This window comes from Chionomys nivalis, chromosome 18 (genome assembly GCF_950005125.1).
Source record: "Chionomys nivalis chromosome 18, mChiNiv1.1, whole genome shotgun sequence".
Classification (NCBI taxonomy): Eukaryota; Metazoa; Chordata; class Mammalia; order Rodentia; family Cricetidae; genus Chionomys; species Chionomys nivalis.
The window spans coordinates 5,952,500-5,972,298 of record NC_080103.1 but is presented as its reverse complement, the minus strand read 5'-3'; the positions used below and the strand labels follow the sequence as shown (position 1 = coordinate 5,972,298).

At 47.8% G+C, this 19,799-nt stretch overlaps 3 protein-coding genes across 5 annotated transcripts; 1 reads left to right on the top strand and 2 right to left on the bottom strand.

Moving 5' to 3' along the window:
- Positions 1 to 636: 636 nt before the first annotated feature.
- Positions 637 to 4,537, bottom strand: Jtb (jumping translocation breakpoint). Of its 2 annotated transcripts, none has more exons than XM_057793439.1 (5): positions 4,167 to 4,537; positions 3,986 to 4,023; positions 3,470 to 3,552; positions 2,891 to 2,970; positions 637 to 1,497 (listed from the first exon to the last, which is right to left on the bottom strand). In XM_057793439.1, exons 1-5 carry the CDS (start codon positions 4,247 to 4,249, stop codon positions 1,341 to 1,343), a joined length of 441 nt encoding a protein of 146 aa, XP_057649422.1. In that variant the 5' UTR covers positions 4,250 to 4,537; the 3' UTR covers positions 637 to 1,340. The 2 variants fall into 2 exon arrangements, with proteins under 2 accessions (XP_057649422.1, XP_057649423.1); XM_057793440.1 differs by having other exon boundaries at positions 3,986 to 4,052; positions 4,269 to 4,537.
- Positions 4,538 to 10,798: 6,261 nt separating this feature from the next.
- On the bottom strand, positions 10,799 to 16,981 carry Rab13 (RAB13, member RAS oncogene family). Of its 2 annotated transcripts, none has more exons than XM_057793492.1 (8): positions 16,564 to 16,981; positions 15,350 to 15,410; positions 13,176 to 13,338; positions 12,884 to 12,961; positions 12,319 to 12,408; positions 12,132 to 12,197; positions 11,997 to 12,050; positions 10,799 to 11,533 (listed from the first exon to the last, which is right to left on the bottom strand). In XM_057793492.1, the coding sequence occupies exons 1-8, from the start codon at positions 16,685 to 16,687 to the stop codon at positions 11,456 to 11,458; spliced, it is 714 nt and encodes a 237-aa protein (XP_057649475.1). In that variant the 5' UTR covers positions 16,688 to 16,981; the 3' UTR covers positions 10,799 to 11,455. The 2 variants fall into 2 exon arrangements, with proteins under 2 accessions (XP_057649475.1, XP_057649476.1); XM_057793493.1 differs by having other exon boundaries at positions 13,176 to 13,236; positions 16,564 to 16,975.
- A 2,197-nt stretch (positions 16,982 to 19,178) lies between these two features.
- On the top strand, positions 19,179 to 19,506 carry LOC130889709 (40S ribosomal protein S27). The gene has a single exon (XM_057793607.1). It carries the CDS (start codon positions 19,201 to 19,203, stop codon positions 19,453 to 19,455), a length of 255 nt encoding a protein of 84 aa, XP_057649590.1. The 5' UTR covers positions 19,179 to 19,200; the 3' UTR covers positions 19,456 to 19,506.
- Positions 19,507 to 19,799: the final 293 nt, after the last annotated feature.

Genomic DNA, 19,799 nt, shown 5'->3' with positions numbered 1-19,799 from the left:
TAAGAACATTTGTTGTTCACGCAGAGGACCTGAGTTCGACTCCTAGTACTTCCATGGCAACTCACAGCCATCTAGAATTCCAGTTTAGGGGACCCGACATCCTCTTCTGACCTGAGGGTACCAGGCAGAGCCATGGTGCATGCACACGCAGGTAAACCAGTCACACAACTACAAGATAAATAAATCTAAAAAAAAAAATTTAAGAGTAAAAGAAGGGCTGGGCGGTGGTGGCGCACGCCTTTAATCCCAGCACTCGGGAAGCAGAGGCAGGCGGATCTCTGTTGAGTTCGAGGCCAGCCTGGTCTACAAGAGCTAGTTCCTGGACAAGTCCCAAAAGCTACAGAGAAACCTTGTCTCGAAAAAAAAAAATCAAAAAAAAAAAAAAAAGTAAAAGAAGGAAGAGAATTGTTACCTGATAAATCACCATTCCCTACAACCACCCGGCTCAAATTATTTTTTAAAAAAGACATATTCACTTTGGGGCTGAAGTGGTTCAGTGGTTAAGAGCACTTGTTGGACCAGTGTTCGATGCCCTGTGCCGTGTGGCAGCACAGGACCTGGCATCCTCTCCTGCCCTCCAAGGGCACTGACAGGCAGAGTGCACAAATATACATGCAGTCTCTTATACACATGGGGAAAATTTTTAAAAAGAAAAGGATTTATTTGTTTTCCTGTGAATATCTGTCTATTTCTGTATGAGTTTGTGCACTGCTTGCCTGCAGGTACCCAGAGGCTGCAGTGCATCAGATCTCCCGACGTTAGAATTACAAGCGGATGTAAATCACCTGATTGGGATGCTAGTGCTAGCAACCGAATCCAGATCCTACGAGCAGCAAGTACTCTTAATCACTAAGCAAACTCACCAACCTCTTAATTTAATGTTTTTGAGATGTAGTCTCACTACATACCCTTGGCTGGCTGGGAGCTCCTTGTGTAGAAAAGCTGGCCTTGAACTCAGAGATCTGCCTGTCACCCAAGTTTGGGATTCAAGGGATGTGCCACCACACCCAGTCCTCCCACACCAAACTATCATAGGGAAGGAAATTGTGTTACTCCTTTATTATTTTTTTTTTGCTTTTTAAAGACAGTCTTGTTATGTAGCTCAGGCTAGCCTGCCTATAAATTTACCCAGGATCCTCCTGCCTCACTCTCTCAAGGGCTGTGGTTACAAGTTTGTGCCACCATGCCCAGCTCTATTTTACTTTTTATTGTGTTCATTAATGGTCTGGAAGTCAGGGAAAGGTGCTACTACCACAGGCGTATGAGTGCAAATTAGTCCACTGGCCCTTCTCCATCTGAGATACAGTCCGTAAGGCCCGGCATAATACAGTGGAATTCGGCTATATGGATTCAATTTGCTTCCGGACTTTCTCAAGAGCCTTTCTGTCCAGCTGTCGCTGACGAAGGATGACAAGGCACGCGAAGACTAAAGCCACACCCACCATGGTGCCTTCAAACTTCCAGAACAGGCGCTGTTCCAGCAGAGCTGACCGGCAGCTGAGGGCAGAAGAAGGACAGTCATTCACAGAAGCAGCCAGTCTCTCTCTTTCTTTTTTTTTGGTTTTTCGAGACAGGGTTTCTCTGTGGTTTTGGAGCCTGTCCTGGAACTAGCTCTTGTAGACCAGGCTGGTCTCGAACTCACAGAGATCCGCCTGCCTCTGCCTCCCGAGTGCTGGGATTAAAGGCGTGAGCCACCACTGCCCGGCTCCAGCCAGTCTCTCTTAACTACTGTCCTCTACTTCAGCCTACCCAACACGCTATCCAAACAGAAGGGAAACTGGAGTCAGTCACGCTTTAAAGTGGCATTAACCAATTTGATTACTAAAATAAAACAAATAAAGTCAGGTGTGGTGGCGTACCTTTAATCCCAGCACTCCAGAGGCAGAGGCAGGGGAACCTCTGTGAGTTCAAGGTCAGCCTGGTCAACAGAGTAAGTTGAGTTCCAGGAGAGCCAAGACTGTTTACAAAGAGCAACCCTGTCTTGACCCCCCCCATACCTCAAAAAGCCTACTTTTTTGTTAGGCTGTGTGTGCACACTCATAAAAGAAGAGGTTGCCATCTTCTCCCCATCCCATAGGACAGACACAGTCAGAAGACACCTTGCTGGAGTGAGTTTTGTACGTCTATTATCTGGGTTCTGAGTATCAAACTCAAGTTGTTTTTTAAAGATTTATTTATTTTATACCTGACTGCTTTCTTGTATGTATGTATATGTACCATGTGTGTACCTGGTGCCCAGCAAGGCCAGAAGAGGGTGCTAGATACCCTGGAACAGGAGTTACAGACTATGTGGGTGTTGGGAACTGAGTCAGGTCCTTTGCAAGAGTAGCAAGTGCTTTTAACCTCTGAGTCACCGCTCTAGTCCCTCACGTTCTCAGGAAGTTCCTTTACCTACCATGACATCTAATTTGCCTCTCTTAGAGATCTGTTTGCCTCGGCTTTCTAAATGCTGGGATCAAAGATGTGTGTCATTACATCTGGCTTAACTATTTATTTAATAATCACTATGCAGCCTTGGCTGACCTGAGCTCCCTATGTAGACCAAGCTGTCTTGAACTCACAGAGCTAAGCCTATCTCCTGAATGCTGGGATTCGAGGCACGATACGCCCCCATCTCCTGAACCTTTATTTTCCTTTTAAGCAAGGCTGGAGATTAGACTCAGCCTCATACATACTAGGCAAGTCCTCTACCAATGAGTTATATTCTCCACCTGGCCAAACTGTTTGATGAGAAAACATGGCTCATGTCATAGAGCTGACGACTAGGAGTTAGGAGTAGTTTGGCTCAAATCCCCTCCTCTTTCCTGTGTGTCAAACTGCACCGCAGGCAGGAGAGGGCTACCTATGGTAACGGGATCAGGTCACCTCAAAGCAGAGAAGCGGTCCTTACCTTTTGAACTCGTTCCTTTTAGAGGAGCGGCATGTGATTTTCTCCACATAGCCTGTAGAACCACACTCAGGCGTAGTTTTCTACCAAAGGAAAGGTCCAAAAGCATACGTTAGGGAGGAGGAGTAGAAGAAACAGAAGACCTGATATTCAAAAAGGGCCAGAGGCAGTGGACAGCAGACAGCTAATGGAGAGCCCTGATGTGGATGATGGTGACATAATTAGGAAGGCAACAATCTAGAAGGTAAGGAAAAACTCCTGTCTACTTTATTACACACACCTTTAATCCTAGGAGGCAGAGACAGGTGGATCTCTGTGAGTTCGAGGCCAGCCTGGTCTACAGAGTTCCAGGACATCTAAGGCTACACAGTGAAACCCTGTTCGAAAAATAAAAACAAATACTTGGGGACTGGAGAAATGGCCCAGTGTCTAATAGCATTGGCTGCTCTTCCAGAGAACCAAGGTTCAATTCCCAGCATCCACATGGCAGCTCACAACTGCCTGTAACTTCGGTACCCTCACAAAGACATACACGCAGGCAGAACACCAATGCACACAACACAAAATAAGCAAAAAACTCACAATCTGGAAGTTAGAACACGGAGTACACTCTTCAGTCACCACAAACTCTTCCACCAGCCAACATGGCGAAGTTGAGGTGCTCACTAAAAGGACAGAGAGAAAAATGGCAAGCCGAAGACTATTCAAAAACATTTCTCTCAAAGGTTCTACCCATCCAGCTTCCCAGCACAGCCCTTGCCCTCATTCAATGTGGCGCTTCCTTTTCTATCTGTGCTCTTGCTACACTAAAAAAAAAAAAAAAAAAAAAAAAAAAAAGACATTCAAGCCGGGCGGTGGTGGCGCACGCCTTTAATCCCAGCACTCGGGAGGGAGAGGCAGGCAGATCTCTGTGAGTTCGAGACCAGCCTGGTTTACAAGAGCTAGTTCCAGGACAGGCTCCAAAGCCACAGAGAAACCCTGTCTTGAAAAACAAAAAAAAAAAAACAAAAAAAAACAAAAAAAAAAAACAAAAAAAAAAAAAGACATTCAAAATCAAAACAAACTAGAGAGGTACGGGGTTCCCGGGCAATCACACACCTGACAGCTTCTCCTCGCGCACGGGAGCCTCTGCTTCACTGCAGACAGGGAAAGAGGGTGAGAACATCTATGAGAACACAGGGCACACCCACTTCAGTGGCTGAGCAGTCCGGGTTCATGGAGGCGAGGACCATCGCGTCCGCCTGCGCGCCCCCTTTTCCTCCCTCGGTAACCCACTTACCAGAGCTTCAAGGTGAAAGCACACAGCAACCAGCAGAGGTAGCGGCCCCGGGGGAGGCCACGCCTCCCCGCACCCACAAGCATGGAGCGGTCAGTGTCGCACCTGTTGCAGCAGACCTCCCTGAGGTTCCAGCTCAGAGCAGCGCTGTGCCAGAGTTCTCTCCCTGGGCCAACTAAGGCTCTATTGGAACGGCCTCGCGACCACAGCCAGAATAATCCATGGGGATTTGATGGCGAGAAGCGCGAGGTCTTTGTTGGGGCGCAATGCTGGAGGAAGGGCGCGCGGGTCCGGACTCAGTGCCGGCGCCCCTCGGCCTGGGTCTCTGTAGCGGCCATCTTGCTCGCGGAGGCTCCTGGTCCCGCACTAGCGACGCCGACTCGTCCGTGTGTGCTATCGTCTCCTGCTGGGGCTTGTAGTCATTCCGGACTCGGGCCGCTGGATCTCACTGCGTTTGCGCAGCAACACGCGACTGATTAGCTGGCGCCGCGCGGCCTTGTGGTCCTTGTAGTATTTGCACATTCGACTGGAAAGGCGGTTCGGGAGATTTTGTTCTCGCTTCGCTTCTCCCTGGTATCGCCCGTTTGTCCATTTAAAACTAGGTGAGCAGGGAGACATAAAAAGGGGACTTAAATACGCCGCTCTGTCTGGACTTAGGGTATTCATTAAAATTGTGGGCTCAGCATTAGGCTCTTTGATACCACCTCCCCTCCCTGCGCACCTATCCCTTGCTCACCACCCTGGACGGTCTTGAGGAGCTGGGTCCAGGGAACCTACTGATGGACGCGGGACTGGATCAGAGTTGAAACTTGCTCTTGTCCCTGCTCTACACAGATGAACCGTGTCCGTGGGAGATTTTTGTTTATTTGTTTGTTTGAGACAGGGTTTCTCTGTGTTCCCCTGGCTGTGCTGGAACTCATTCTGTAGAACAGTTCTCAAACTCAGAGTTCTGCTTGTCTGTGCTTCCCAAGAATGGGGATTAAATGGCTTGTGACACCACAGCTGTCTACAGCATGGAGATTTTAAATTGAAAGCAGTGTTGGAGCTAGATTCATGTACTTTTCAGCTACACGACTTTAGAACAACATCTGGCCTGGCTTTTAGTCCCAGCAGAGGTAGGTGGGTCTCTGTGAGTTTGAGACAAACCTTCTACAAAGCGAGTTCCAGGCCAACAAGAATAACACAATGAGTGACTCTTTATGAGAGAGAGAGAGAGAGAGAGAGAGAGAGAGAGAGAGAGAGAGAGAGAGAGAGAGAGAGAGATCTGCCCTGCTGGAGAGAGGCTCAGTAGTTAAGAGCACTGACTGACACTGGCTGCTCTTCCAATGATACAGGCTGATTCCCAGCACCCACAAGGAACTCACAACTACTTGTGAGTCTAATTGCCGAAGCTCAGTCTTACACTCTCCTTTGGCCATCACAGGCTCTGGGCATGCAAAGGATGCACAGCAACACACACACACACACACACTAATTTTTTTTTGTTTTGTTTTATTTTTTTTTTGTTTTTCGAGACAGGGTTTCTCTGTGGTTTTGGAGCCTGTCCTGGAACTAGCTCTTGTAGACCAGGCTGGTCTCGAACTCACAGAGATCCGCCTGCCTCTGCCTCCCAAGTGCTGGGATTAAAGGCGTCCGCCACCACCGCCCGGCACACACTAATTTTTTAAAATAAAAATTCTTCCTTGGGATGTGATTAAGATGTTAGTCTTCTTGGGAAGTCACAGGGTCCTGATATGTATCCCTGACTGCACTCTCTCTTCTGCATCCTGAGTGCCATTTCCAAGGTACATGAGAATCCATCTCAAAAACTAATAAATATAATTCCAAATTTGGTGTAGACCAAAATGTTTCATTTTAAAAAGTATTTAGCCTTTAATCCTAGCACTCAGGAGGCAGAGGGAGACAGATCTCTGTGAGTTCGTGAGTTCGAGGCCAGCCTGGTCTACAGAGTGAGTTCTAGGACAGCCAGAGATACACAGAGAAATCCTGTCTCAGAGAAAATAAAGGAACCTCATCCAGGTAGTAGCTCACAGGCACAGCCACGTTGCTTTGGAATTTATCCTGATTTTCTGTATTACTGAGAGAGAGTAACTACGCCTCTGCCTCTTCTTCTACCTCTGTTCTAAGCAGAGTTCCCTAACAGTGGGGCTTCTCTCTCTTCCTAAACCTCCTGTCCTCACCACGTGGCCGCTTGTCTTTTCAGGCTTAAACTGAGTGGCTCTTTTTTTCTTTGTCCTCCTCCAGGAAGCTGCTGAGACAACTCTGCCCCAGGAAGCGATTTTCTTCTTTAACTCTAGTAGAATTGCCCATGACACTTAGGAAGGCTGACAAGCTAAATGTGTGTTGTCATTTTCGTCCCCCACCCCACCCACTGCAAAACACTGTAAAGCATTTGGCTATCATATTACAACACACTATTGTTGATCTCTGGCCCCAAGGGGAAGGAGATTTGCAAGTTTTTGAGACGGGTTTTTGATTTTTTTATAAAGAATTTGAATAATTTTAAATGTATTTTTAGAGCTGGGCATGGTGGTGCACACCTTTAACCCCAGCACTCAAGAGCCAGAGACAGGCAGATATGGTTAGTGAGATCCTTGTCTCCAAAATATATATATACATGTATTTTTATCTTGTGTATGTTCATATAAGTCTGTAAATGAGTGCTTTTGTGATGGAGGAAGGTCATTGGTTAAAAATAAACTGCTTGGCCCTCATAGGTTAGAACATAGGTGGGTGGAGTAAACAGAACAGAATGCTGGGAGGAAGAAGAAGTGAGCTCAGATGCAGGGCAGCTCCTCTGAGAGGCAGACGCCATGCTCCCCTCTCTAGAGCAGAGGGATGAAGCTCCGACCCAGGATGGACGTAGGTTAGAATCTTCCAGGTAAGCGCACCTTGGGGTGCTACACACATAAATAGAAATGGGCCAAGCAGTGTTTAAATGAATAGAGTTTGTGTGTTGTTATTTTGGGACATAAGCTAGCCAGACGACCAGGAGCTGGGGCGGCAGGAACACAGCCCGCAGCTCCCACTACACTTTTGTGCCATGCTGTGCTTGTGGAGGTCCAAAGACAATTTTCTAGAAGTTTTTTTTCACTTTTTTTTTTTTTTGCTTTGTTTTTGAGACAAGTGTAGCCCTGGCCGACCTGGAACTCCCTCTGTAAACCAGGCTGGCCTCAAATTCAGACACCCATCTGCCTCTGTCTCCCAAGTGCTGTGATTTACAGACTTATGCCAGCACTGTCCAGCTTCTTTTCACTTATTTATTTATTTATTTATTTATTATTTTTTGGATTTATTATATATACAGTGTTCTACCTGCATGTATGCCTACAGTCCAGAAGAAGGTGCCAGATCTCATTATAGATGATTTAGAGCCATCATGTGGCTGCTGGGAATTGAACTCAGGACTCTTGGAAGAGCAACCAGTGCTCTTAACCTCTTAGCCACCTCCCTAAGGCAGGATCTTTCGCTGCTGCTGCTGCTGCTGCTGCTGCTGCGCTCTCTACCCCAGGCTAGCTGGCCTGTGGGCTTCCTGGCGATTCTCCTGTCTCCAGCTCTCATGTCATTTTGGAGTGCTGTTTATAGATGTGACACCACATCAGGCATTTACAGAGGTTCTGTCAGGCTTCATAGCTAATAACCTGTCTCAGAGAAAAAATAAAATAAAAAGATTGCATCTCACTGTGTAATCCAGGCTAAGATACATAGCTGAGGTAGGGTATCCCATGAATATGAGGCAAACTAGGCTATGCAGGGAAACCTTGCCTCAAGGGAAGGGAGGTATGTGGGAAAGAGGGTGGTAAAATATAGATAAGGACAGTACATCTAAACTGAATATTCTGGTTGTACTTTTTTTTTTATTCCCCCTGAGACAGGGTTTCTCTGTAGCTTTGGAGCATATCCTAGAACTCACTCTGTAGACCAGGTTGGCCTCACACTCAAATCTGCTTGTCTCTGCATACCAAGTGCAGGGATTAAAGGCAAAGGCATGCACACCACTGACTGGCTGGTTGTACTTCTGTGTGTCAGTAGTTTTATCTCCTTTATTTTTCAGGAGTTAAGTGTTGTTTATGTCACAAGGACCACTACAAGCTCAGGGCTAGTCTGCCTGGTCTACAGGTGAGACCCAGTGAGATGCTCTGACTGAGAATGTTTGAGAAGGATTCAGAGGTGTGGCCTTGTTGAAGGACGTGTCACTGGGGTTGGCTTTAAGGTTTCAAATGCCAACACCATTTCCAGTTAACTGTCTCTGTCCTGCTTCTTCCACGTTCCCCACCATAATGACCATGGACTCTAACCCTTTGGGGTGATAAGCAAGCCCCCGATAAACTTCTCTTTAATGCCTTGGTCATGGTGCCCCTTTACTGCAATGGAAAAGTAGTGAAGACACAAAATTGCACGAAATCCAAAAGATGAGAGATGAGACTGCTCCTTAGGTAAGTGTTGGCCGTGCAGGCCTGATGACCTGAGTCCCGTTCCTGGGACCCAGTGGGAGGAGCACATTGCCCTCAAGAGCTGTTCTCCACATTACACAGTCACACATGTAATACAATAATAAAAATAAAACCTCATTTATTTAAAAAAAAAAAAACCTTTATTTTTAGATAGGTCTCACTATTATAGTCCTGGCTGACGTAGAACTCACAGAGATTCACCTGCCTACTGAGCACCAAGATTAAAGACATGAACTACCATGCCAAGCAAAAACCAAAACTTAAAAACAAAACCTAATGGGAGCTGGAGAGATGGCTCAGTGGTTAAGAGCATTGCCTGCTCTTCCAAAGGTCCTGAGTTCAATTCCCAGCAACTACATGGTGGCTCACAACCATCTGCAATAAGGTCTGGTGCCCTCTTCTGGCCTTCGGCATACACACAGACTATTGTATACATAATAAATAATAAATAAATATTAAAAAAAAAAACTAATAAGAGTGTCTTTCTTTTAAGATTTTGTCTATTCCTGGCTGGGCGGTGGTGGCGCACACCTTTAATCCCAGCACTCAGGAGGCAGAGGCAGGTGGATCTCTGTGAGTTCAAAGCCAGCCTGTTCTACAAGAGCTAGTTCCAGGACAGGCTCCAAAGCTACTGAGAAACCCTGTCTCGAAAAACCAAGATTTTGTCTATTCCTCTGCTTACATGTGCCACCAAAAAACTGTTAGCAATCACTTATTGTCTGTCATAGAGCAGATGCTCAGAAAATACTGATAAATATGTGAATCTCTCCCATGTCTCTTCCTCCCTTCAAACTGTGAGAAAAGTTGGTTTTCGTCTTTATATTAAAAGATGGCTAGCCCATGAATGGCCAATATTTCACAAATCTCCCCCACCTCATAAAACTATATAGCAAGGAATCCAAATCTCTTTACTGACCTGGTAAAACTTTGTTTACAAAAAGCCTTGCTGGTCAGGCGGTAGTGGTAGTGCACATTTAATCCCAGTACCAGGGAGGCAGAGATCTCTGTGAGTTCAAGGCCAGCCTGGTCTACAGAGTGAATTCCAGGACAGCTAGGGCTACTGTTATACAGAGAAACCCTGTCTCAGACAAACCAAAGGGTTGGGGTGGTGGACAACAAAAAACCCTTGCGGCATTTCCAGTACTCGCTGGTCTGCATGCGCAGCTGACCCTTTCCCTCTTTCTCTCATTTCCTTTTTGAGGAATCTATTTGTTTTGTTTTTGAAGACAGGGTTTCTCTGTAGTTTTAGAGCCTATCCTGGAGCTAGCTCTTGTAGACCAGGCTGACTTAGAACTCACAGAGAATTGCCTGCCTCAGCCTCCTGAGTGCTGGGATTAAAGGCATGCATCACCAACTGCCCAGCTTGAGGAATATTTTGAAGAGTGTGAAGCTGAGCTCTCACAGGTGGGGTGAGGCAGAATAGGTCACCCCTTGCATTAGAACAAAAACTAAGTGAATGTCCAGTCTGGCTGTAGCACACCGTTTTTGCTAAAAGAAATTGGCTTGCCAGGTTATTTTTTTTTTTTTTTTTGGTTTTTCGAGACAGGGTTTCTCTGTGGTTTTGGACCCTATCCTGGAACTAGCTCTTGTAGACCAGGCTGGTCTCGAACTCACAGAGATCCGCCTGCCTCTGCCTCCCGAGTGCTGGGATTAAAGGCGTGCGCCACCACCGCCCGGCCAGGTTATTTTTTTTTTTTTTTTTTTTTTTTTTTTTTGGTTTTTCGAGACAGGGTTTCTCTGTGGCTTTGGAGACTGTCCTGGAACTAGCTCTGTAGACCAGGCTGGTCTCGAACTCACAGAGATCCGCCTGCCTCTGCCTCCCGAGTGCTGGGATTAAAGGCGTGCGCCACCATCGCCCGGCTCAGGTTATTTTTTTTGTTTTGTTTTCAAGATAGGTTTTCTCTGTGTAACCCTGGCTGTCCTGGAAATCACTCTATAGACCAGATTGGCCTTGAACTAACAGAAAGCCACCTACCTCTGCCTCTCTAGTGCTGGGATTGAAGCTGGGCCACCACTGCCAGGCTTCTCCTTGCCATTTTATTGCCAGTTAAGGGGGGTAGGGGCAAGGAAGGGGAACCCAGGCAGGTGCAGGTGAAGCAGCATCTTGAAGTGACAAGAACTGGATCTGAGTGGAGAGCAGTCTGACAGAATATAAGTCATGTGATGTAAAACAGCGGAACATCCATGTAAAACAGTGGCCTTTAATACCAACAAAGACCATGCATGAGCGAGCGACCTCCAGAGCAGTGCTGAGCCAGCCTCTCTGGGCCCTAAACCTGAACCAGTAATGGAGAAATCAACATATTTACATTAATGTTTGACTTTGAACCCAAGGACAGTCCAGGACCTGAGACCATTATTCTTTCTTTCCTCTTCTCAAACCCTTTTCACCTTTCCCATCCTTGATTCCTTTCCCCTCCTCTCCCCTGCCCCTTTCTTCCTTTTCTTCATCCTCGTTCTCCTGATCACCAGTTCATCTGCCCCTCTAGGTCTCACAGGTTTCTCCCCTGTGCAGCCAACCCCACAGCCCACCTCTCTCAGGTCTAGCCTCCAGGTTCAGTGCGAGGAGGAGGCAAGGACTGTCCTTCAGCCTAGGGAGCACTGTGGGGAGGAGGCAAGGACTGTCCTTCAGCCCAGGGAGCACTGTGGGGAGGAGGCAAGGACTGTCCTTCAGCCCAGGGAGCACTGTGGGGAGGAGGCAAGGACTGTCTCTCAGCCCAGGGAGCACTGTGGGGAGGAGGCAAGGACTCCCCTTCAGCCCAGGGAGCACTGTGGGGAGGAGGCAAGGACTGTCCCTCAGCCCAGGGAGCACTGTGGGGAGGAGGCAAGGACTCCACTTCAGCCCAGGGAGCACTTGTTGGTGTTTTTCTTGTCAGATGGTTTCAGGTCAGCGCTGGAGGGCTTGCCGTTGTTTCCCTAGAGCCAGGAAGGTAGAAGAAGGGTCAGTGTGTGAAGGGGTGCCTGGAGTAAGAGCCTATAAACTCAAGGCAATCTCGCCTTTATGAGAAACCCTGGCATTGTTCCTCCTCCTCTTCAACTGGCCTGCTTATTTACTTGTTTATTTATTTATTGAGACAGGGTTTCTCTGTGTAGACCTGGCTGTCCTGGAACTCACTCTGTAGACCAGGCTGGCCTCGAACTCACAGAGATTCACCTGCTTTTGCTTCCTGAGTGATGGGATAAAAGGCGTCCTATAGTCCAGTCCCGTGCTGCCCCCCCTCCCCCCGTGGGTTTTTGTTTAGATAGAGTAGCTGAGGATGGCCTTGACCTCCTGCTCCTCCTGCTCCCACCCCTCAGTGCTGGGGTCTGGGGTCTGCATCTGTGCACTGCAGTTCTTGCAGACACACACAGTGGTATCTAGCAAGTAGAACCAACTCACCGATCTCCGGCCTCCCGACTTGAGCAAGATGTCACGTGCCAGGGAATTGAAAGCCTAAAGGGGAAACTGGTTAGGACAGATTGGAGGAGAGTGTAAAACTATTAGGACTTTTATGTCTTGGAAGGTGAATCTCACCTCATCCACATTCATACTGGATTTGGCACTTGTCTCAAAAAATCGAATTCCGTGCTCTCGAGCCAACTGTAGGGGGTGAGGAGGGAAGGAGAGAGCTGGATGAAGGGCAGAAGCAAAGTATTCAGCAATCCCTGCTCATGCTGGTTCTCCTGGTCTGAGGCAAACAGCCGGGTCCTCTGCCCCTCACCTTGTCTGCCTGCTCTTTCTGCACCTTCCTCTTGGCCTCCATGTCACACTTGTTCCCCAGCAGAAGACGCTCCACGCCAGCAGAAGCGTTCTGAAGACCAGAGCAGAACAAGAAAAAGCTGACTTTCTCACGTGACTCACACCTATAACTTCTGCACTTGAAAAGCTGAGGCAGAAGGACGGCTGTGAGTTCAAGTTTGGGATACACAGTGAGTTGCACAACAGCTGGGGCTACAGAGTGAGATTTTGTCTTGAGAAGAAAGAACAAAAAAGGAGCAGTTGGGACTGGAGAGAAGGCTTTAGCAGTTAAGAACACAGACTGTTCTCCCAGAGGACCTGAGTTCAATTCCCTGCATCCACTTGGTGGCTCACAGCCATGTATCACTAAAGTCCCAGGGGTCCACCACTCCCTCTGACCTCTGAGGGCACCTGGTTCGCAGGTGTACATATGTTGACAAAACACCCACACACATAAATTTAAATAAATTAATTAAAGTTGAATCCTGCCCATTCTCACATCCATTTAGGAGTACCTTGCTCCCCCATCTCTTTTGGAGGTGTCTCACCTCTTTGATGCTTTTCATCCAGTTCTGAATATTCTCGAAGGATTTTTCATCTGTGATGTCATATACTAGGATAATACCCTAAGGGATGACAGATTTCACCTGGGACCATATTCCCGTTAGCTTTCTACTGTTCTCTAAGTGACCCTTCCCAGTCCCACCCATGGGTCTAAACACAGGCCCTATGGGGCTCGCTACAACACACTTTACCCTCCTTCATCCCCTACCCCATGCTCGTCACCCTCCGTACTCACGAAACCATGACTTTAGCCCATGTCCATACCCACACTCATACCATGGCGCCTCGGTAATAGGCTGTAGTTATTGTCTTGAATCGTTCTTGGCCAGCCGTGTCCCTGAAGCAGAAGTTTTCACAGGGTGAAATGGAAGCAAGAAGCTCCAAGAGGGAGGGAAAGTCTTTTCCTAAGAGCTTAGCTTTTGCAGCACTGGGGGTGGAGCTGAAAGAAAAAGAGTCAGGAAACAGTAAAGGAGAAACGGACCAAGGACAGTAGGGCTGCTACTCAGAGCTGCAGGCCTGGGAAACAGGATGTCTCTTGTTTACTCATAGACGCCAAGCACTGTCCTGAATATCACTTTGTGTGTGTGTGTGTGTGTGTGTGTGTGTGAGATCCTATCTAACCCTCACTGTATCATTGTGAAGCATGTCTCATTGTCCCCATTTTATAAATGAAACAAATGTGGGGAGGCTGGGTAACTGATGAAGGTCAAGCCGAACAGGGTTTAGACCCCATCTGCTGCTGTTTATCTGCCACACCACAATGCTTCAGCAAAAGCCTCAGCGCCTCCACACCTGCATCATCTCCACACCTGCATCATCTCCACACCTGCATCATCTCCACCCTTGCAGCACCTCCACACCTGCAGCATCTCCACCCTTGCTGCACCTCCACACCTGCAGGGCCTCCACACCTGCAGTGTCTATACACCTGCAGTGTCTTCACACCTGCGGCGCCTCCACACCTGCAGACACATGCAGCGCCTCCAAACCTGCAGCATCAATACACCTGGAGCACCTCCACACCTGCAGCGTCTATACACCTCCAACATCTATCTCCACACCTGCAGCGTCTCTACATCTGCAGTGCCTCCACACCTGCAGCGTCTATACACCTGCAGTGTCTTCACACCTGCGGCGCCTCCACACCTGCAGACACATGCAGTGCCTCCAAACCTGCAGCATCTATACACCTGCAGCGTCTGTTCTCCTGCAGCGCCTCCACACCTGTAGCATCTATACACCTGCAGCATCTCCACCTGCAGCGTCTCTACACCTGCAGTGCCTCCACACCTGCAGCATCTCCACACCTGCAGCGCCTCTACACCTGCAGTGTCTGTACACCTGCAGTGTCTGTACACCTGCAGTGTCTCCACATCTGTAGTGTCTCCACCTCCTTACAACAGCAAGGCCACACCTCTGAATGTGACGTCCTGTGCTCTCTAAAATGTTTAAGTTTTATTATTATTATTATAGACAGGGTCTCTCTACGCAACCTTGACTTTTCTGAAATTCACCATGTAGACCAGGCTGAGATAAAGTTGCTCTCTAAAACTTAGAGAAAGCAATTGACTGCAAATCAAATTTATAATTCTGGAACTTGTTTTTTTTTTTTTTTTTTTTTAAGCATTTAGAACCTGTTTCTACATCATAGCTCAAAAGATGTTTGTTTTCAAGTCCAAAGAATGCTCCGGGTGCCGGGCGGTGGTGGCGCACGCCTTTAATCCCAGCACTTGGGAGGCAGAGGCAGGCGGATCTCTGTGAGTTCGAGACCAGCCTGGTCTAGAAGAGCTAGTTCCAGGACAGGCTCCAAAACCACAGAGAAACCCTGTCTCAAAAAAACAAAAAAAAAACAAAACAAAACAAAACAAAAAAAGAATGCTCTGGGTGAGGAAAAAACACAAACAAACTAAAAGTGGGACACCAGGGACAGAAATGGAAGGACAGATAAATTAGGAGGTGTACTGGACAGAATAAAAAGGGAAAGAAATAAAGCAAAACAGAAAGACCGACATGGTGCCACATGCCAGTAATCCCAGGACATGGAAGACAGAAACAGCAGGATCAGGAGCTGAAGGTCATTCTCAGCTACATGGTGAGTTCCAGGCCAGCCTGGGCTACAGAAGACTTTGTCTCAAAAACCAAAAAATAAAATCGAAAAGAGATTAAACACCTTTAATCCCAGCAGTTGGGAGGTAGAGGCAGGTGTATCCCTGTGAGTTTGAAGTAAGCCTGTCTACAGAGTGAGTTCCAGGACAGCTAGGGCTGTTATACAGAGAAACCCTGTCTCGAAAAACCAAAAGAAGAAGGAGGAGGAGGAGGAGGAGGCAGAGAAGAAGGAGAACTGGAAAGAGAAAAAGTTAGGAAGAAGAAATGAGGAATGAAGGGGCAGGTGTGGGTGCAGGGCAGGCCCACATGGCAACCTGATCTAGGGAGCTGGGGAGCTGACTTACCAGACTTGCAGTTTGATCCTCTTCCCCTCAATCTCCACAGTTCGGATCTTGAAATCGATTCCTGGAGCGAAAGGCGTGAGGCCAGGTGACTATGTGTACGAATGTGAAAAGTGTGGTGGGAGGGGCGGGGGCTGCGCCGGGAACTCTGCCGGGCAGACACTTGGGGTGACCTTGTTGGATGTGTAAACAGGGAGAACTTTCCCAAAGCTTTATTCCTATAGTAAGCACACTGTTTGTCCTTAGAATTTATGACGTTTCGGAGAAGTGATGAAATGCTCTTTAGGGGCTTAAAAGCGTGCCCCCGACAGCTTTCACTTCCAACCGATCTCACTTTCCCAGTCTTCCCCTCCCCCAACACACACAGACTATTGGTCCTCCAACCAGCCAGCTCGCCCTCCAGGGTAAAGAGGAACGGAAAAGGCAGCTGATTCACGTCTCTGTGACTTAACTAGTGGGCCAGGCTTGGAATGGACGAACTGGGGCTCCATAAGATTCCTCTGGGGAATCAGTTTATTGGGAGAAGCGGTTTCTTTCTTTCCCTTTATCACCAGACTTGAGAGTCTCCGTCAAGAGGAGATAAAGATGAAGAGGGAGAAAAAAGAAAGGCCACTCTTTTTACTGGAAGTCTGGGCAGATCTCCCGGGGCTCTTCGGGGCCCCAGAGACAAGCATGAGTCAGGAAGCTTACTCAGAGACCCCAAGGGCCCTCACTTCCATCTTCCTCACCCGCGGCACTCGGCCACTCTCTGCAGTGCCCTGTTAAGGGGGGGTGGGGGGGGGACTGGGAAGAGGATTAGAAAGGGAGGAGGGTGCAGGGGAAGTCTAAAGCCCTGTGGATCAGAAGGAGAACAACAGAATTGGGAAGCAGGGGGAAAGCGAAATTGTGAAGAATTGGGAACGAATCTAGAGTTTAGATGGATGCGGTGAAGGATGCGGTGTGGGGGAATGACAAGAGTCTATATGGATCTGGGGAGACCAGGGGGCTATTACCAAGAACGGGAGGGGTGGCAGCAACTGGAGCTACCTGGAGGCCTCAGAAAGGTTAGAAGTTTTGAGAGTTAGTCAGGGACATTATGGGGGATGGGGTCTGGGACAGTGGTCGAGAGACAGGAAGCTAATGCTTTACTCCAAGAGGATCAAAAAGTAGGGTCCCTATTCATTCAGGAGGGTGGGCGGGGGCAGGGGATGGGTCTGGGATACAGTCTGGGGGCTCACCGATGGTGGAGATGTAAGTGCTGTTGAAGTTGTCCTCTGCAAAGCGAATAATTAGACAGGTCTTGCCCACCCCCGAGTCCCCGATCAGCAGTAACTTGAAGAGGTGGTCGTAGGCTTTGGCCATGGCGGACTCTGGGGGCGCCGGGGGAGGGGTCGGGAAGAGCCAATACTGGTAGGCGGGATCGGAGAGCTGGCAGGCAAAAACCGCCAGAGTCCCAGCCAGGAAGTTTTCCTCCCTCTCCGCCCAGGCCCCGGGAAAGAAGAGAGGCGGCCCTGTTCAGGGCTCCACCCCTCTTCGCCAGTGGAGAGGCCTGTCCAGTTCCCGAGGTCCGGGCGCTGCTCCTCCAGCCTCGGCGAGACCGTCTCCATAGACCTTTCCGCTGTCTTTGGCTAGCTGTCTTTCCTCTCTTTCGACCGAAGTGGAAAGAGGAATTTTAAAGAGATTAGAGGAAGCGGGAAAGAATTTGCCAATAAGGGTGGAGATGGAGGCGCCACTGGAAATTGATTAAAAAAAAAAAAAAGCAGCTGAGGCGCTATTCAAAGTCTTTTTGAATTTGAGATAAAGGTTCTTAGAACATTAGTGTCAGCGTTGAGCGCCCTAAGTATCCAAATCCCTTTGAAAAGAAGCGCGTTGGGAGATTAATATACTTGGTCGACCTGCCCCCTGGTGGAGCACGGTGAAAAATTGAAATGATAAAAATACGTCCCAACAACAACACTCAAAATACACACAACCTATTCTCATTCTGGAGATCAGCCTGGAACTCAGTAGCGCACCGGGCCTCCAACTCGTGGTAACCCTCCTGTTTCAATCTCTCAGGTATAAGGACTACAGGTGTGAGCTACCATGCCCAGCTTTCTATCTGCTTTCTTTTATTGTTTTTTTTCAAGACAGGATTTCTCTGTGTAGCCCTGGATGTCCTGGAACTCGCTATGTAGACCAGGCTGTCCTCGAACTCATAGAGATCTGCCTGCCCCTGCCTCCCGACTGCTGGGGTTAAGGAGTAAGCCACCTCTGCTCAGCTACTTGTTCTTTTACCTTTTTCTTTGCTGGAAAAAAAAAAAAAAAAAAAAAAAAAAAACTTACAGAAACATTTTTTTGTTCATTTTTGTTTTTTTGAGACAAGGTTTCTCTGTAGCTTTAGTGCCTGTGCTGACACTAGTGTCTTCTCTTAGACCAGGCTGGCCTTGAACTCCAGAGATTTCCCTGCCTCTTGTGCTGGGATTAAAGGCCTGCGCCACCACCGCCCGGCTGAGAAACAATTCATTAGGAAAGACGGGGCTTGTTTTGGCTCTGAGAAGGTGCAGTCCATGCGGCAGCAGGAGCCTGGTGTAGTTGGTCACTTTTAGTCCACACTCAGGACGTAGAGAGGGATGCGTGCTGGCGCTCAGCTCACTTTACCGTTTTATCCAGGAGACTGAGTGGTGCCGCTCACTGGTAGATAGGTTTTCCCACCTCAATTAACCCAATCTAGAAACTTCAGTCCAGACAAGTCCAGAGATTGGACTCCTAGCTGATTCTAGATCCTGCCAAATTGACAAGCCATATTGACCATCACACACAACTAACTATTCCGGTTATCTTATTGATTAATTTATTCATTTATTGCATTTGTATTAGTGTAGGTACATGACATAGTAAAACTTTGGAGGTCAGAGGACAAGCTGTAGGCTGTCCCGCCAAACTACCCAGGCCATTTCACCAGCCTAAATTATTTATTTGAGGCAAGGTCTCTATGTATTGCCCAGGCCAGTCTCAAATTTGTATGATCATGTGATTATCTGGACTCAGCCTCCTCAATAGCTAGAACTACAATCATGTACAAACACCACTAGCTCACTATTTTTTTGTAACTTATTTACTTTTTATTTTCTGTGCATTGGTGTGTTTGCCTGCATGTATGTTCATGTGAGGTTGTAAAATCTTGGGAGTCACAGACAGTTGCTAGCTATAATGTGGAATTGAACCTGGGTCCTCTGGAACAGCAATCAGTACTCTTCTTGTTTGTTTTGTTTTGTCTTTTTCGAGACAGGGTTTCTCTGTAGCTTTGGAGCTTGTCCTAGAACTCACTTGGTAGACCAGGCTGGCCTCGAACTCACGGAGATTCACCTATCTCTGCCTCCCAAGTGCTGGGATTAAAGGGATGCGCCCAGCTGCAACCAGGACTCTTAACCACCTTAACCAAGAAGCCATCTCTCCACCCCTCTCCCCTTGTTCTTAACGATCCTGGGGACTGGTCAAACCCAGAGCCTGTGCATGCTAAGCAAAGCATTTCACTACTTTCTGGGCCTCAGTTTCCCTTCTAACTCTTCTCTCGCAGCTCATTACATTTCAGGCTGTAGCACAGACCTTGAGTCTTTTCTGGTTTTCCTCACTGGCCGGTCCTGCCCTTGAATCTCCTCTAAAGTTCAGGTATGGTGGCATAGACTTGCAATCCCAGCACACAGGAGACAGAAGCAAGATGATCATCGCAAGTCTGAAGTCAACCTACTTTGGTGGAGAGTTCCAGGCCATCCAGGGCTACATGAGACCTTATGATGGCTAAAATACTGAAGATGTGAGCAGACAGAATACTTTGCTTAGAATTAAAAACCCTGATACAGCCTTTCCGGCGGTGACGACCTCCCTACGAGAACATGCCTCTCGCAAAGGATCTCCTTCATCCCTCTCCAGAGGAGGAAAAGAGGAAACACAAGAAAAAGCGCCTGGTGCAGAGCCCCAATTCCTACTTTATGGATGTGAAGTGCCCAGGATGCTATAAAATCACCACGGTCTTTAGCCATGCACAGACGGTAGTCCTGTGTGTCGGCTGCTCCACTGTCCTCTGTCAGCCTACAGGCGGGAAAGCAAGACTGACAGAAGGATGCTCCTTCAGGAGGAAGCAGCACTGAAAAGCACCAGATTCGAGATGAGTGGGAACCATCCCAATAAACACATTTTGGATAAAAAAATAAATAAATAAAAATAAAAACCCTGATACAAAAAAAAAAAATGGGGGGAAAGAATTTATAAGCTTTTGTCAGAACCACCCATGAAAACTAAAGAGTGATTTATTTACTTATTTCTTTTTAACTTTTTATTACATTTTAGTTAACTTGTATTTTGTGAGACAGATAAGAGGATCACCTCCAGGAGTGAGTTCCCTCCTCCCACGTGAGTCCGGCACCAAAAGCAGGTCATTAGGCATGGTGCATGCACCCTAATCCGCTCACCGCCTTCCCACTCTAACTCCCTC

Bases quoted from the DNA above. Each gene is read 5' to 3' on its own strand.
- Jtb (XM_057793439.1), bottom strand. From the start codon at position 4,249: ATGCTTGTGGGTGCGGGGAGGCGTGGCCTCCCCCGGGGCCGCTACCTC. The intron at 3,553-3,985 runs GTGTGTGATTGC...CTGTCCTTTTAG, and splicing joins GCGCGAGGAGAAGCTGTCAG to TGAGCACCTCAACTTCGCCA. The intron at 1,498-2,890 runs GTAAGGACCGCT...TTCTGCCCTCAG, and splicing joins AAAAGGAACGAGTTCAAAAG to CTGCCGGTCAGCTCTGCTGG.
- Rab13 (XM_057793492.1), bottom strand. From the start codon at position 16,687: ATGGCCAAAGCCTACGACCACCTCTTCAAGTTACTGCTGATCGGGGAC. The intron at 12,198-12,318 runs GTGAGGGGCAGA...CACCCCCTACAG, and splicing joins AGAAAGAGCAGGCAGACAAG to TTGGCTCGAGAGCACGGAAT. The intron at 12,051-12,131 runs GTGAGATTCACC...TTTCCCCTTTAG, and splicing joins CCAGTATGAATGTGGATGAG to GCTTTCAATTCCCTGGCACG.
- LOC130889709 (XM_057793607.1), top strand. From the start codon at position 19,201: ATGCCTCTCGCAAAGGATCTCCTTCATCCCTCTCCAGAGGAGGAAAAG.